This window comes from Hyperoodon ampullatus (assembly GCF_949752795.1).
Source record: "Hyperoodon ampullatus genome assembly, chromosome: X".
NCBI classification, from domain to species: Eukaryota; Metazoa; Chordata; class Mammalia; order Artiodactyla; family Ziphiidae; genus Hyperoodon; species Hyperoodon ampullatus.
In genome coordinates this window covers 96,453,319-96,470,848 of record NC_136913.1, presented here as the reverse complement: position 1 = coordinate 96,470,848, position 17,530 = coordinate 96,453,319, and the positions used below count along the sequence as shown (strand labels likewise).

At 43.4% G+C, this 17,530-nt stretch overlaps 1 protein-coding gene across 1 annotated transcript; it reads left to right on the top strand.

The window, feature by feature from the left end:
• Window positions 1-203: 203 nt before the first annotated feature.
• Window positions 204-17,257, top strand: CAPN6 (calpain 6; the record flags this gene model as incomplete). The annotated part of the gene is made up of 12 exons (XM_079727639.1): window positions 204-368; window positions 9,185-9,316; window positions 10,358-10,566; window positions 11,077-11,269; window positions 11,826-12,019; window positions 12,276-12,353; window positions 12,453-12,639; window positions 14,579-14,701; window positions 14,880-15,082; window positions 15,658-15,779; window positions 16,335-16,471; window positions 17,075-17,257. 12 exons carry the CDS (start codon window positions 204-206, stop codon window positions 17,255-17,257), a joined length of 1,926 nt encoding a protein of 641 aa, XP_079583765.1.
• Between the last annotated feature and the right edge of the window lie 273 nt (window positions 17,258-17,530).

Sequence of the window (17,530 nt, the reverse complement as noted above, 5' to 3'; positions counted from 1 at the left end):
CAAACTAATTTGCTGCAGACCCTGGGCTCTTCTTTCCCTGAAAATGGTGACTTTTCCTTTAAAGCTAAAACTGAGGTGCCCAGCTCTGGGAATAAATCACTGGGATGACAATTGTTTGTCTAATCTCAGGGAATCTTTAAAAGACTTGAGAACTTCTTCCTTCAATAACAACAATTTTCTCATTCTAGACATAGTTTGACATTATGGGTCCTCCTCTGAAGCTCTTCAAAAACCAGAAGTACCAGGAACTGAAGCAGGAATGCATCAGGGATGGTAGACTTTTCTGTGATCCAGCCTTTTTGCCTGAGAATGATTCACTTTTCTACAACCGACTGCTTCCTGGGAAGGTGGTGTGGAAACGGCCCCAGGTAACTTTGTTGTTTCAATTTCTGTTTCCCTCTTGATCTCTTTCATCATAAATCTACTTGATCCACTATTTCACTCACACAGCCCACTGCATATAGACCAGTTTAGCAGACAACTTTATTTATTTTTTATAGCATAGTATCCTTTTTATATTTTTAGAGCACAGCAAAATTAAGAGGAAGGTATAGAGATTTCCCATGTATTCCCTGCCCCCAGACATAAGGAGCCTCTCCCATTATCAAATGCCCCCTCTCAGTGTGGTACCTCTGTTACAACTGGTGAATTTACACTGACACATCATAATCACACAAAGTTCATAATTTACATTAGAGTTCACTCCTAGTGTTGTACATTCTATGGGTTTGGACAAATGTATAACGACATATAACCATAATTATAGTATCCGAATATTTTCACTACCCTAAAAATTCCCAGCAGACAGCTTTAAAATGGGAAGTTTTATGGATTTGTGTTTCTGGCTCTAACTTGAGGAATCTTGAATTTTAGTCACATTTTATCAGATTTAGTAATTTAGAAAGAACAAAAAAGAGATATACCATGCTTGTTTTCTTTTGGAAGTTCATTTGAGTAAATATGGTAACTCAGAAAGCAACTATACTCTTGTTTCTTTACTGAGTTACCTATGACAGCAACTTCAAGATAATCTCAGGCCATTGAAGAGAAAAACTTATATGGTGAGCATAAATGAAATAAACTCAACAGGGACAAGATGGAGTTTGAATTGGGGGAGGGAGACTTCTTTGCTGCTCTTTGGATACCATCGTCTGTATTCTCCCACAATTAGCAAAGTGGGATCCAAGAAGGATTGTAGCTCTTTCACCACCTATTCATAGCTACTATGGTTCTCTGTGGAACATCTGTATGTTGTGTCTCTAAAGCAGGTCTCAGAAGCCCTTTACAAGTCCTACATGAGTGGGAGGTCAATGTGCAAAATGATAGGATGTTGGAATCTGGAGAATAAACAGTAACCTGGTTATATCTAAAGGGTATGACTAGATAGAAGGATATTCAACCTGGCCTCCTTCCCAAAGTGGGTGACCAGGTATATAAGCCACCAAGAGCTGTTATGAAATGCAAATTCTTGGACTTTCACAATATCCTGAAGACCTTCTGATCCTATTTCATGATGTACCTTTTTTATGCACTATTATGGAACCATCTCAGTCAGCGACTCAAGGTTCGCCTTCTTCAATGAACAATTTCCACAGCTTGAACTCCTAAAGGGAGTTCTTACAAGAGCTACTTCTGTTTATGTAGGTTGCCACCAGGGGGTGCCAAGATACATGGGTCACGTCAAGGCTCTTGTTTTCTATGTGACTCAGAGGACATGTCTCCATTTTTGCCCATAAAGTATGATAGCCACTGAGAATATAAGAATTGGAGAAGTTCTCTCCATCAGAAGGAAGATTACACTACTGCTCAGTTTCTGTGCCTCCAGTTGTTGACATCCCTGTAGATCACTGACCTGCAATACAAATCTGGAAAACATGAGCAGAATTCACTAGCCACTAATTCAGTATGGAGAGAGGTAAGATTTTTTCCCCAAAATGCATGGAGAAAATAGAAATATGCTGTTTGGGAGCCACTCTTATGAATGGATGGTGATAATGAGGGCCACCACTCTTTTTTGATGGTTGGCTATGAAAGAAAGGAGATCAATAGGGCAGAAGTAGCTGAAAAGAAGGCAGGAAATTGAGGGAGGGTTTCTGGGGGAGGATGTCTTTTACAAATAGGACAGACTTGAACATATTTATAGGCTAAGGAGGAAATAGTAAAGAAGGAGAAGTTAAAGACACAGAAGAAAGAAGGAATAATGGCTGGGGGTGAGGTCCTGGACGAGGTGGCAGGAGATCTGATGGACAGTAAAATCGCAAGCGAACATGAAGCCATTCTCCTGATGTGAACCAAGCCAACAGTGCTTCCTGTATTGGCCCGTCTTTAGACACATCCTCCCTCCCCCATCTTGGCTCAGTCCTTTGTCCTTTGCCTTCATCTTCCAAATTCTGTGGATTGAGTCCTAGATGAATTAGCAGGGAAGGAAAAAAACTTAATAACCACTGCAATAATCCATCTTGCCTCTGAGGCAAGCAATACCCTTTCCAAGGTGAGGGAGTGTCAGAAAGAGAGAGTGAATGGGGTAGAACAAGGCATAAGCATTTAGGGCATGCCTACTATGGGCCCAGATACTGTGTTTGGAGTTTTCTATACATTTTTTCATTTCATCCTAATTTGCTATAGCTTAGTAAGGTAGGTATCTTAAAAACCACTTTGATGTAATTCTTTTTTCCTGGTGTAAAAAATAAAGGTAGATACTATGTTCATTTTATTGATGAGGAAACTGTGTCTCAGAGGGGAGGTAAGAATATTCCCAGGGTCAGACTACTAACAAGCTGGGATTTGAATCCAGGTTTGACTCCAAAGCCTGTATTAGTTTTTACTCTACCATGCTGCCATGTCAGGGAGATAGATTTGCTCTTGTCTCTTTTGGTAAAATAGGTAGCTTCCCTCCAGTAAGTTCTCACATTCCCCCTCACTGTGTTGATGCTGTACACCCATTAATTGATCCAGACTCTCCCTTTTGAGAACATACTCTGAGCTTAGTCTTAATTAGGCCCAAAGAGAGAGTCAGTTGAGAAGCATTCATCGAGCGCTTACTCTATGCCAGCCTCTGTGCAAGATACAGACGAGGCCTGGGGTGAGGGACTCCCATTCCAGCTGACGAGATGGATATTGAGCTATCGAAGAGTTAAATAAGAAATTACTGCTGCACAGAGGAAATGCTATTTTCAGGCATATAGCCAGTAAATCATACAGGGTTTTGAAGAAAAGGAGATCATGGTGGATTGGAGCGGTTGGGGTGGGGGACTCTTGTGGGGAGTAGGGGAAAAAACAAGGTTCCGGACCGCCATCTGAGTCTCTTCAAAAAGCCAGGGATTCCTCTCCAGCCAGAGTGGAGGCCAAGTCTAGGGGCAAGAACCATGTCAAAGTTCTCTGGCCTCCCATCAGGAAAGCCAAGAGACAGCCCTAGGCCTCTCTAAATTGGCTCAGGAAGACCAGATGGGTCGTTGGACTCACCTGCTTCATTGGCAAGCTTGAGACCCTCATCTGCAGGGAAGCTTACAGACATCTTGTCCCTTGGCATGCCACCTCGCCTCATACTCAAACAGGGTTAGTTTCTAAAGTCTCTAAAATGAAAGAAGCACGATTAACCAGATATTTTCTGTCTCTTTCCCTCCTGGGTTGCAAAGCCTCCATGTCTGTAAACACCATTGCTAATCAAACCAACCAACTGCAGTCTAGCGCCACCATCCTAGGGCAGGATTGAGCTCTCCTTCCCACTTGCCACTCCCTGCTGTGTCCTAAGGAGGCACTTTAGATAGGCAGGGATTATGAGAGTGTTTTGCAATTGTTCGGTGCCACTTCATCTGCCCATACCTTTCAGAGGAAGATCCTTCCCCTTAACACGTCCATTGGTCCAATGACCCCAGCTACTGGCCTAGCTTCCTGGGTATACAGCTATATTGCCTGAGACCTGTCCTCCTGGGCTTTCCTGTCTTCCTGGACCTTCAACATATAAAGTCTTAGCAGATTCTAAGAGCTGAGTTCCCCTGAGTTACAGTGTGATCCTAAGACAGCAGGTAGGATTTTTAGGCTGAAATCTAGCCACCAAATTCCCACAGAAAATCTCTTCTCCAGCGACTCTCCCCTCCTACCCGCCTCTGGCTTTTTTCCTGACTGACTCATACCCAGCTACAATCGTGTCTTCGAGTCAGACACAGCTATTCTCCTGCTAAAATGGAGCAAGGCCTTTTGGGGATTGCACAGTCAGCTGTGGAGGAAGCCAGGGCACCCATACAAGATCTGGCAGCTCTCCTGGTCAAGTTTTGAGTTCAGCCTCCACTACCATGGCCCTTGCCCAGGTCTTTTCACTACCTTGGGCGAGAAGAGGCCGATGAGGTTCTGGATTAAAGCAAAGGCGGGAGGAATGGGAGGGATTGGTTGAGAAGGGGACATTAGAAGCAGAGAGAGATTGCATATGAGGGGCCCCGATAAAGGAGGAAATATTTCTCTCTTTGTGCTAATAGAAATTTCCAACACCCAGCTGAATGGGACACCTCTGTAGAGTAGTTTTGGCCTAGACTGTTCATGAATTTCTTTTTCTTCCCAGAGATCATGTCCCTCCGCGTGAATAGTCCTAAGTGTTTTTTTCTGTTGACACAATCGAAAAGAGTTGAATAGGCCAATACTCTTGCCATCTGTCCTATTTATTTTAGAGTCTGAATTTAAAAAACGCTAACAGCTTTATCAAAGTACAATTTATACACCATAAAATTCAGCTGCTTTAAGTATACAAAGCAATGATTTTTTAAGATAAATTTACAGAGTTGTGCAAACATCACCACAATCCAGTTTTAGACCAGTTGCATCATCCCAATACAATTCCTTGTGCACATTGGCAGGGAGTAAACCCCTCCTCCCCCCAGTCGCAGGCAACCAGTAATGTACTTTCGGTTTCTGTCTAGATTTGCCTATTCTGGACATTTCACTTAAAATGGAATCATAAAAGTAACTGGCTTCTTTAGATTAGCATGATTTTCAAGGATCATCCACGTTGTAGCATGTATCTGTTTCTTTTTATCGCTGAACTGTATTCCATTGCACGGATATATAATTTTTCCCAATAAAGCAGTTTGGGATTTACACCTGGAGTCTCCTTGCAGAAGTCTGAAGGTTTAAAGAAGAAGAGAATTCTGTAGTGACTTGCTTGTCCAGTTTGGAGGTGGAAGTTGGGCTTAAGATATTATTCTATGGTTCCATATTGAGTTTTCCTTGGAGGGGTTAGGAAGGAAGAGAATGTTTTACCAATGACAAGATCGTCATGCAGAAGCAAAACTCCCCAGCAAGTAAAGTTGACTCCTTGTGCAGGTGGTTCAACATTGGTCCCTGAGCCGAGGTCCACCTATAAATGCCGTGTCTGGAGATGGTACAATTTTCTAAGGATAAGATAATGGTTGCTTGGACTAGCTGATAAAGCCCTCAGGCCCTGAATGGCAGCCCTGGGCCTTCTGGGACGACTTAGAGCCTTGGGCTTAGTCCTAATGTACCTACTGCAGGGCCGGCCTCACTTGTAAGTGTCCACACTGTCCCCATCCCCATGGGACTGCTAGACTGCTCATAGCACTTTTGAAATGCCTCCACTCTTCTGGCTGCTGGTTTTCTAGGCAGCCTTTCATTTTACTGTGGTTCTTGAGGTTTACCCTGGACCTCAATGTTTATTGTCAGCAAATTTCACCTGTGTAAAAAAAAATTGCTAAATATGTGGATGTGGTAGGTGCGAAGAGAGCCACATAGAGTGACATGTGTGGGGCTCCAAGGCTTATAACTGTATGCCTCCCTCCCCCCACCCAGAGGTCTCTGGGAAAGGAGGTGAGGTAAGGACAATGGGAGGATCTCTCAATGCTCAGCTAAGAGAACATACTTCCTAGAGATGCTGCTTTGCTTGTATCAATAGAAGGCTTTGGCTCAGGGATGGGAGTCTGCAGAGACCATTCCTGGATTTACTCTTGGTGCTTGACTTCCTAGTTGTGTGTTTTCCCCCTAAGAAATTATTTTGCCTTGACAAACAGCCCAGTTCAAGGATCATGTCGACTAGGCCAACACAGCTGGGAACCATTAGAGGTTCAGCAATCTTCCCTACCTCTCAAGCCACCCAAATATGTGACTATGTGAGCTGTGACCTCTCCTCCAACTCCACTCCCTACTTTTTCAGCAGAGCTTGGGCTGAAATGTCCCATCTGCACTCTGCATCCCAGCTTTGACTTAGAGGAAAATGTCTCCAGCCTTACTTCCTTACTCCCGCAGGAATTATAGCCAGTTGTCTAAATCTAGGGGAAAATTCAATAAATATCCATTTCATTGTTTTCAAATTTGTCACCAAAAAGTCCATTTGGCTGTTAGATTTGCATTGGCTCATTACCCTTTACCCTTTTTACCTCCTTAGCTATTTCTAGTCTTTCATTTCCTTAAAGAGGTAAAAAAAAAAATGTGGCTTAATAAAAATGTTCTCCCATGCTTCACTTCATGGTGCTGACATACATAAGAGTTTGATTCATATTTAGTGGATGAAACTGAGGAGATTAAAGCACACTGGTGATATCTAGCCTAGAACCAAAAGCTAAGACATGAGTTAAGCCAGTCTTCCAGAATGATGGAGAGCTTTTAGGTGAGCATTAAGCAAAGAGACATAAAACACTGAGATGGATGACTGAGAGAATGAGTTGCATCTCCACCCCTGAAGAGCTTCACAGTATTATCCTTTGCATGGTGACCATTGATCAACTTAAAGGCAAAAGGATGAACCAGCTGATGTCTAGAGGTTCCTTCTCTAACTGTATGTGAAGAACCTAAAACTTTAATCCTAGGTCTACTAACTAGCTAAATGACAGGAGAGGCAAGTTACTGCCCTTCTCTGAGCCTGTTTCCTCATTTGTAAAATAAACAGGTTGACTAAATAGTCTCTAAATTCCTTCCAGGTTTGACAGTCTATGGACTGTTAACTCATTTTTAAAAACACATTGTTGAATAGCCATCCATCATGTATGAAGAGTGGTGAAGTAAAACTGGGGCATGGGCCAGTTTATGAGAGGAAATAGAAAGTAAGGTGTTTTTTTTGCCCAAATGTATATTCTCCCATGATTACACACACACACACACACACACACACACACTATATATATATATATGTATAATCACATTCACATTAGTCGACAGGAGAATAATTATCCAGTTCCTCAATTTGAGTTCTGTTTCCATGTCTTTTTGCTTATTTACATGATCCTTTAGGTCTTAAATAGAAGTTGACATGCCAAACGTGTTTGCTGAGCCTAGATCCCTGCTGCGAATTAAAGCCTTGTGGAAAATCAAGACACTGTAATGTAACCCCAACCACTAATAACTCTACATAAAACCAGCAAATAATTTACCTTAATAATCTAAAAACACACTTTTCCACATATCGATGTTCACTTTATTATTTTTTCATGCTTGGAAACTATTATATGCATCATCTAAGTCCCAGAAATCACTGTATAACTTTACATCTTGCTACAAATAAAATGGTAATGCCGGACTCAGAAAGGAAAAACTGTGTTTCGTCTCATCTTAGAAAGGGCGAAGAAACAATAAGAAGAGAAAGAATATCAGGATTAAATCCACTCAACACACCTGCTTTATGTTCAATAAGTGAAAAAACAGGCAGCTCCCAACGCATGAAAAAATTTAGTAAGATAGAAGTCTTCTCCTAAGACAAAAAAGTAATGAGACACCAGCCATGCATCTAAAAAAAAAAAGACCAGAAAACCAAAGCTGACAACAACCCACCTAACTCTCCTTTTGGCAAAGGGATGACCAATTAATCTTCAGTTTGGACTTGTCCTTGCCCAGAATGCCTATTCCTTTCCAGAGTTATTTTGGCTTTTAAAGAATATATGGAATGTTTCATTCTGTAGACCAGACCCTTCATCAAGGAGAATTATGTCCATTAAAAAAAAAGAGGTTTGAGAACCAGAAAAATATAGCTGTCTCTATTTAATAATTTTTTAAAGGATATATGTCTAGATTTTCTTTCCATTTGAGACTAGGATTTATTTCTGCTGGGTAAGCAAAATGTCAAGGTACTGGCCAACGGCCTCCTCCACGAAGCTCTCTCCATCTACCCAAGACTTCATTGGTATTTCCTGCCTTTGAACTCTGCAAGGGCTGATATTCTGAGTCACACAAACGTGTCTTCAGTTATATGGTGTCATGTATGTGACTATACCTCTGTCCATGACTGTCTCTCTATTCCTTATGCCTCCATACCTCTCCCTTGTCCAACTGCTAACTCTAGTCATTCTTAAGGCTTCAGCGTGAACATTACCACCACTATTCAAATTATTTTGTCTACCACCAGGGAAATTTTGGGGATCCTTCCTTTAGGCATTGATTATACTTTGAAAATTCCTCCATTACATTGTGCTGGAATTGTATTATTTGGGCCTCATTTTCCTACTTGCAGTGGGAATGGCACAGCTAATGATATGTTGGGGAAAGACAGACACATACGCCTCAAACAAATACCTCCCCCACTCTGTCCAGGTTCTGAACATCGCCTGTGGGAAAAGAGTATGTGTTAAAGTGTCCTAGACGCGGTCTATTACCACCTGCTGTTAGTGCTGCTGCCATCTGTATTCATCCAAAGATGTGGGGAAATCTTGTTGCATGGACACCGCTGTTGCCTTTGCTTTATGTTAGGAAAGGGCTTCATGTATAAGGTCTCCTAACTCATTTTTCTGGAGAGGGAGAAGCATTAATGTCCACCTCTATCAGGCCTTGTCTTTTAAGTGCAATCACCCATCTGAGCACAGTCGCTTCAGAAAATCTCATCCTGACAAATAGGATCAGAATGTAATGTGCTAATCCCTCGTTCTCCTCTTTACAAACTCACTGCTGCAGTGAAAACTCTCTAAGCCTCAATGTCTGAGGGCTCCCACCAGCACGTCTCATCCTGTCTCAGTCGCATCCTCTCCTTCCATTTCTCCTGTCACCTTCCCACATGACCCTTTTTCCTGTGTCTTGATGAGCTACTGCTTTGTGTTTGTTTCCACAACCCCCCAAACCTTTCCTTTCTCCTACCTGTGGAAGTCCTGGTAATCTTTCCACCTTACCTCATCTGTGAAGTCTGTCCTGCCTAGCTGAGCTCACACTGACCCGTGGGGAACACTTCCCAGACTCTTAGAACCAACTGTTGTATCCACAGGACATCTGCGATGACCCCCGTCTGATTGTGGGCAATATCAGCAACCACCAGCTGACCCAAGGGAGACTGGGGCACAAGCCAATGGTCTCTGCGTTTTCCTGTTTGGCTGTTCAGGAGTCTAACTGGACAAAGGTACCAACCTCACTCGGTTTCCACCTTCTTGTCTTCTTTAGTAACTTTAGGAAAAGTCAGCTCGTAACTGTCTCAGATTGTTTAATTCCTGAAGTCAGAAGTATTAATGATTGAAGGTGATTTCCCTCAATTTTATTATGAGAATTTTCACAAATACAGAAAGTTGAAAGAATTTTACGGTCAACACCCATTTACTCACCTAGATTCTACCATTAACATTTTACTCTATTTGCTTTGTCACACATATTAGGTGATCTTTTGTCACTTGCAGCACTTTGACTCAGTAGCTCTGCATACTTGCATTCTCAGTACCTACTGGGGTAAAAAGCCACTGGGGGCCAGGAAGTCACTGACAGATACGAACAAAAGAAAAGGTGAGAAAGGTGGAACTAGATCCTTGAAAAGGTTCTAATAAATTATAAGAGTACAAAAATTCCTTTGGCATTTAGGCGGAGTTCAAGGCAATGAAGTGTTGACCTGGGAAAAATTAGAGCATTTTCTTCAGAAAATAACAATTTTAGAAGATGAATGTGTAATTGTATTTAAAAAGGAGACTTTCCCAAATGTAATTTTATTCAAGGTGTGAATAAAATCTATAGTCTATAGAATCTGCACGAACTCTCTAGGATGGACCTTTAAAAACTGAAACCACAGGGGGCCTTGTGTTTTGATTGATTTTGCTTTTTAAAATGCCTTGTTTATGTGGTTAAATATGCAACCACGAATATGTTTATGTAGACAGTCTCTCATGATCGAGTTTGTAGATTAACTGTGGTAAATAATTTAACCCATAACTTGCTGGCCCCAGTCACCCTGTGTGTATTCAGGGCAAGCATGGTAATACTATCCTCAGTAAAACTGAACTGGGGGAGCAAAAATTGCAGAAAAAAATGCCCTACCAGGGACTTCCTACTTAGACCCAAACCAAATGTATTTGGTGTGCTTCCTGTTGCCACATGGGATTTGCCAGAAGTCAACTGTAATCTCAATATTTGGATATGGTCTGGTGAATAAGTTGATTGAATGTTCTTATATTTCCAGACAATTCCCAACCATAAGGAACAGGAATGGGACCCTCGAAAACTAGATAAATATGCTGGGATATTTCGCTTCCGTTTCTGGCATTTTGGAGAATGGACCGAGGTGGTGATTGATGACTTGCTGCCCACCATCAATGGAGATCTCGTTTTCTCCTTCTCCACCTCCATGAATGAGTTTTGGAATGCTCTGTTGGAAAAAGCTTATGCCAAGTAAGGAGGGGGGTTGGCTAGTCAGTGGTCAGGCTACACAAGGAAAGGAAGGTCACATTCATCCTTGGGAACTCATGCTCTCCCAGCTTAGCCTTCGGCTTTAAATTGGGTAGGATATCAGTCAGATCCAAGGCATTGCTTTGGACCTGGGAATGGCCCTCCCTAGTTCCAAATGAGAAAGAAATCAGCTGTTCCAGTTTCCATTAAGCCCTTACTGCTCCCAGGTGCCCTCTTCCTGCTGCTGATCTACAGATCTCATGGCATTATGGCCGCAGAGTTTCTCCTTGTCTAATATTTACCTGTAGAAAGAAGTTTCTGCATGGACCATCCTAGTCAACATAGTCTAAACCTAGAAATCTGACTAAATTCTCAAAATATCTCTCATTTTGTACCTAGAGAAAAGCTAGCTGGTAAAGCCTGGCTGGGCAAGGACTTTTAACTTGGGGGAACAAGATGTCCTTGACCTGGAAAAATACTTCTACAAAGATCACTTTGTATATTTGCCCCCAGGCTGCTTGGCTGTTATGAAGCCCTCGATGGTCTGACCACTACTGATATCATCGTGGACTTCACTGGCACACTGGCTGAAACTGTGGACGTGCAGAAGGGGAGATACACTGAGCTCGTTGAGGAGAAGTACAAGCTGTTTGGAGAACTGTACAAAACATTTACCAAAGGAGGTCTGATCTGTTGCTTCATTGAGGTTTGTACTCACCAAAACCACTCTTTGCTCACTTCTGGCAGAGGAGACCACGACATTTAGTGGAGAACATCACCCTTACCCTGGAGATCCAGGACAAGTCATTATGAAACTCAGAAAGCTAACAATAGGCACTGAGCCCTGGCGCAGAGGCTAAGGAGCTTTAACCTATTATCCTTTCGTACCAGTCATCCTGCTGGAGGCCGATGTAGCATCCAAGCTGATGTAAATAGTCTATGCTAAATTATTCCTTCTGCCTCTGCTCCTGGGTGTGGCGGTTATAGCTGTTTGCTCAAAGAATTAACCAACCCCAACAAATTTCAATGCTCTTCATATCAGTGTACTACCGTGGGTCATTTGAATTGTTTGAGTTGTTATATTAAATTTTTATTTCCTTTCCTTGGCTTGCTTTGTGTCAGGTTAGGTGGCAGGATCAAATTTCTATCTGCATAAGAGAACTAGTTTCAACCATACTCGGGTAAACCAATCAAAGAAGAGGAAGAGCCAAGCCTTGGATCTCCCAGTTCTTGTGCCCTTATGTATCTTTCTTTGCTCTCAGTTTCCCAATCAGGAGGAACGAGAAGTTGAAACTGATTGGGGTCTACTGAAGGGCCATACGTACACCATGACTGATATTCGCAAGATCCGTCTTGGAGAAAGACTCGTGGAGGTCTTCAGTACTGAGAAGCTGTACATGATTCGTCTGAGGAACCCCTTGGGAAGACAAGAATGGAGTGGGCCCTGGAGTGAGATGTGAGTGGCTTTCCACTTCGATTGCTGCATCCCCAAGGCCCTATACGTTCTCCCAATTCCATCCCTCCAGACTGCTAGTGGGCTGTCAATGCTTAGTGACATCTGTGGGTCCTTCTCAGTTATGGGGCCTGTGACTTAGCTGGTGGTGAGACAAAGCTGTCCCAGTCCTCATGTATTCTGTCCCTTTGACATCCTGCTTACTGTAGGAAGTCAATGGCAAACATAATGGCTTATCCCTTTGTTCATTTGCCTTTAGTTCTGAAGAGTGGCAGCAACTGACTGCAGCAGATCGCAAGAACCTGGGGCTTGTTATGTCTGATGATGGAGAGTTTTGGTGAGTAGAGGTTTTCTGTGCTAAAGGGAATTGGGGCTTCCACATGGAACTGCAGGGGTAAGTATTAAGTATCATCTTCATTTCTTTCCTTCCATTCAGGATGAGCCTGGAGGACTTTTGCCGCATCTTCCATGAACTGAATGTCTGTCGCAATGTGAACAACCCTATTTTTGGCCGCAAGGAGCTGGAATCGGTGGTGGGATGCTGGACTGTGGATGATGATCCCCTGATGAACCGTTCAGGAGGCTGCTATAACAACCGTGATACCTTCCTGCAGAATCCCCAGGTTTAAATCAAATTCTTTTTCTTTGCCTTCAAGTTATCAAGGCAATAGGAAGCCAGGTCTCACCTGGGAGTATTTCTTTGACATCAGTTCTCCCATTTGCAGCTATTGTGTAATATACATCAACCAAGATGCATAGGGATTGGCTCAGGTGCCTGTAAAGCAGACTGTGTCTCTTTGTAGAGACATGACTTGGTGACATTATCAAATCCAAGCCACCTCCTCTGGCTGCCTCTCTCCCGACCATATTGCTGGGTATGCTTTGACACTCCCTGCTTCCTTGTGATGGTCCCACATTAGAGAGAAAGGATCTGCTCCCTGACGTTTTCTCAATTCTTTTTCATTTCTTTACTGTCTAATTGGTCTCTTGGGTATGCATTTACTATATGTGTCCTCTTTCTCATGCAGGTGATTCTTCTGAACCCCATCATTAGGCCTCCCTTTTCTCATCTAGAATACCAGGTCATTCTTCTCAGGATTTGAATCGCTACCCTGTCAATGACCCCGTTCCATCCATCTCCCATTACAATGCTATTCCAGATGACACATTAGAGGTCAAGCCCAGGCACACCCCAAAGCAAAAAATCCAAACATCCAAAGCCTGAGCCTATAATAACCTTGATGGTTTTATCTGCAAATGTGCTGATGAGCTAACCACAGGAGACAAGACTTCTGACTATATTGCAGCCTTACACATGAGTGTGTCTTTTCTTTTCATGAGCTTCATTGGCCAGCCATTTTGAAGGATACTAAAGCTGGTGGGCTGATTTACTTAACTCATAGTTTTCTCCATTCCTTCCACCTTAATTGTCCCTAAAGAAAAGAAAGCTCCTATTGCCACCCCCCTTCATTTACAGCCCTGGAAATACTTTAACTATCAGGAACATATACCAAACTGGGGAAATGGGCTTTTTGGCTTCACTGTTTAAGTGTCTGTGCAGGATGAACCGACGGGGGCCTCGTGAGTGCATATTTCTGCATCTGTTTCCTGTTTCTTGGTGGGAGGGTTGGGGGAGAGAGAAATAAATCTGATGCCTTTTAGTCTTACTTCCCAATGGCACCATGATTCCCCAGATGATGTTTGGGAAGTCTCTAGAACAGGCCTGCAGCATCCTTAAGATGGTGACAGCAAAGCGTCAGTTCACCAAGGAAATGGATCCGGCCCCTTCCACAAGTCATGCATCTGGGCTGGCAATAGGAGGCTAGCCTAGGGGAATGCTGCAGTGTCAGGTTAAGTCAAGCAAGGATGCTTTCTGTCTTTGTTGATTCTCAAATTTTCCTGTGTACAGCTTTTAAAAACAAGGGGACAGTTTATAAGATCTTTTAAAAATGTATGTATTTAAATTATTTATTTTCAGCTGCATTGGGTCTTCGTTGCTGTGTGCCGGCTTTCTCTAGTTGCGGCGAGCTGGGGCTACTCTTCTTTTTGGTGCACAGGCTTCTCATCGCGGTGGCTTCTCTTGTTGCGGAGCACGGGCTCTAGGCGCACGGGCTTCAGTAGTTGTGGCTCGTGGGCTCTAGAGCACAGGCTCAGTAGTTGTGGCACACGGGCCCAGTTGCTCCATGGCATGTGGGATCTTCCCGGACCAGGGCTCGAACCCGTGTCCCCTGCATTGGCAGGCAGATTCTTAACCACTGTGCCACCAGGGAAGCCCACAAGGGGACAATTTTAAAAAACCCAAGATCCTACCAATAACTTATTAAAACAAAGCATACCCTCTTTGGCATCAAAGGCCTAGGTATGAAGTTGGCTCTCTCAACACATGCTGAATGCCATAGGGAGAAGCAAACATTAGGATCTGCATTTAGCAAGTCAATGGCAAAGCCCAGAACATAACCCAAGTCTGTGCTTCACAAGGTAGAGTTTTCTTCCCTGAAATTTGAGCTGGCTCATCTGAAACAGAAGTGCTAACTAAGCTCCTTGCTGGCCTCTTTCCCTTAGTACATCTTCACTGTGCCCGAGGATGGGCACAAGGTCATCATGTCTCTGCAGCAAAAGGACCTGCGCACTTACCGCCGCATGGGAAGACCCGACAATTACATCATCGGCTTTGAGCTCTTCAAGGTAAGAATGGGCCTTTGGAGCAGAGAGAATAATGGCAAACAGTGTCAAAATTAGGACGGCCTGGGGTTAGGGGGATTAAGAAAGGTCGAGGGATAAAGAAAGTAGAAGAGCTAGGATCTTCAAACGCAAAAACTATGATTTGAGTGCAATGGAGCATCTCCTTCTCTTGCATTTCCAGGTGGAGGTGAACCGCAAATTCCGCCTCCACCACCTGTACATCCAGGAGCGTGCGGGGACCTCCACTTATATTGACACGCGCACCGTGTTTCTGAGCAAGTACCTGAAGAAGGGCAACTACGTGCTTGTCCCAACTATGTTCCAGCATGGCCGCACCAGCGAGTTTCTCTTGAGAATCTTCTCTGAAGTGCCTGTCCAGCTCAGGTGCCGTTTCCTTGGCCAGCCCTGCCAACTCCCATTCTGTGCTTTGCCTCCAGTCCTAACCCTCTTGGCCCTCTTCCCCTAGGTGGACACTTAAAGGGACAACTTATTCAAGTCAGATTTAACTGCAGTGATGGCAGGAGAAAGATTTCTCAAAGTGGTGTGGGTTGTGCAAAGTTCCCTGTGGAGGTCAGAGCTTCAGCGCTTTGAGCTGCCATTTAAGGAGAACAGGCCTATAGCCTAAGCTTTTCCACTTATATTTTATTTTCTGTTCTCTGGCTGACTCTTTCTTCTCTTAAACAGCTGGCACTCCTCACTGCTCCTCTATTATGTTCTGAGTGCTGGGTCACCAAAGCTACCTTTTCACCCCAGCCCTGCCTACTCTGATCTTTATCTGCTGGGCCTTAAAGCAAGGGGAAAGGAAAACAGACTCATAAAATATAAGCCATGTCTGAGGAGGAATGGGCTAGGTCACTTGGCATTTCATGTTTTTCAACAACAGGGTCCGCTTTGGCGAGCCTATCTCCTCATCAAAGGGCATTCGTCATGGATGACGTGTCTTCTTTTTGATGTTCCAGGGAGCTGACTCTGGACATGCCCAAGATGTCCTGCTGGAATCTGGCTCGTGGCTACCCCAAGGTTGTCACCCAGATCACAGTGCACAGTGCCGAGGGCCTGGAGAAGAAGTATGCCAATGAAAGTAAGAACTGCGGGGGTGTCTGGGAAAGCAAAATCAGTTTCATTTATTGCATATATGGTTAGAAAAGATGGTCACACATGATTCTCTACAGTGGTGTTTTCTGTGTAGAAAAGTCAGAATGGCTGTCAACCGTGGTAGGAAAATGGGATATATATAAACAAGGTCCTACTCTATAGCACAGGGAACTATATTCAATATCCTGTGATAAACCATAATGGAAAAGAATATTTTAAAAAGAATGTATATGTGTATAACTGAATCACTTTGCTGTACAGCAGAAATTAACACCATGCTGTAAATCAACTATACTTCAATTTAAAAAAAGAGAAAATGCGATATAAAAGTCTTTGGACAAGGGCCTATCTAATATTCATTTCTATATCCCTATATAAAGTATAGAAAAGAAAAGGGAAATAGGAACCAAAGTCCTAGGTCATTCTAGTACCCAGGTGTTATGCTAAAAGTCCCAGAATAGACTTAGTGAGATAGTTTCTTGACTACCTAGAAAGAGGACTTTTAATCACTGTGTTAAAAATAAATGTTACTTTGTTCCAGCTGTAAACCCATATTTGGTCATCAAGTGTGGAAAGGAGGAAGTCCGTTCTCCTGTCCAAAAGAATACTGTTCATGCCATTTTTGACACCCAGGCCATTTTCTACAGAAGGACCACTGACATTCCTATTATAGTGCAGGTAAGGATGTGAACAGGGACCCTCAGGTGGCTCATATTCAGTACGAGATACTGGATGATCCCAAGTGCCTCACTGGTGTCTAGGATACAGAGCAAGGCTTATCCTGGTTTTTTGTTTGTTTGTTTTGTACTCGAAGACACCTCCTACCAGGCACAATCACTCGCTTCCTTATGAATCTCCATCCTAAATCTCCTCTCCTCTGTTTCTTTCATTGTGGGCAGAAGCCCGCATGCTGGCAGATACACATGTTAACACAGGTACTGTAAATCCCATGTGGGGAAGTATATGCCAGTTCACATGACCCTCGCCCTGCTGCTCAGAATGGAGCACTGTGGTTTGGCTGTTTTTCTGACTTAATGCTTCTGACCAGCTGCCTTTCGGCGGCCATCTCATAGGTCAAGGTTGATTCTGAACTCTGACTGGTGGCTTTTCGTCTCTACTCTTTGAGGTACTTTCCCCTTAGCCAGAGAGGTATCAGGAAATACAGTCTCTTGGTTTTTAAACAGACCTTTCAAAGCCCGGCATTAGGTTCTAGATGCCACTCGGCAAAGTCCAATGTTACAGAGGGTTACTCATCTTCACTTTCTTGACTTGTCTCTCCAGGTCTGGAACAGACGAAAGTTCTGTGATCAGTTCTTGGGGCAGGTTACTCTGGATGCTGACCCCAGTGACTGCCGTGATCTGAAGTCCCTGTACCTGCGTAAGAAGGGTGGCCCAACTGCCAAAGTTAAACAAGGCCACATCAGCTTCCGGGTTATTTCCAGTGATGATCTCACTGAGCTCTAAATCTCCAGCTCCAGGGAATCCTGACAGAGCTTTCCCATCCTTTTATTTTCTGTCAGATGCTAGATCTTATCTAGGATTCATAATCTTTTGAAAGAAAGAAATTCACAGTAGTTTACTTTTCCTTTCTTCTGATAAGTTCCCCATGCCTCCTCATCTGAGTAGCGTAAGTAGCTACATAACCTATATACCTCCAGCAGCTGGACAGGGGGAGGTGACAGTCCTATCTGGAGATCAGACAGATGTTGGCCAAGGAAAGATCTCTGGGGCTTCCGG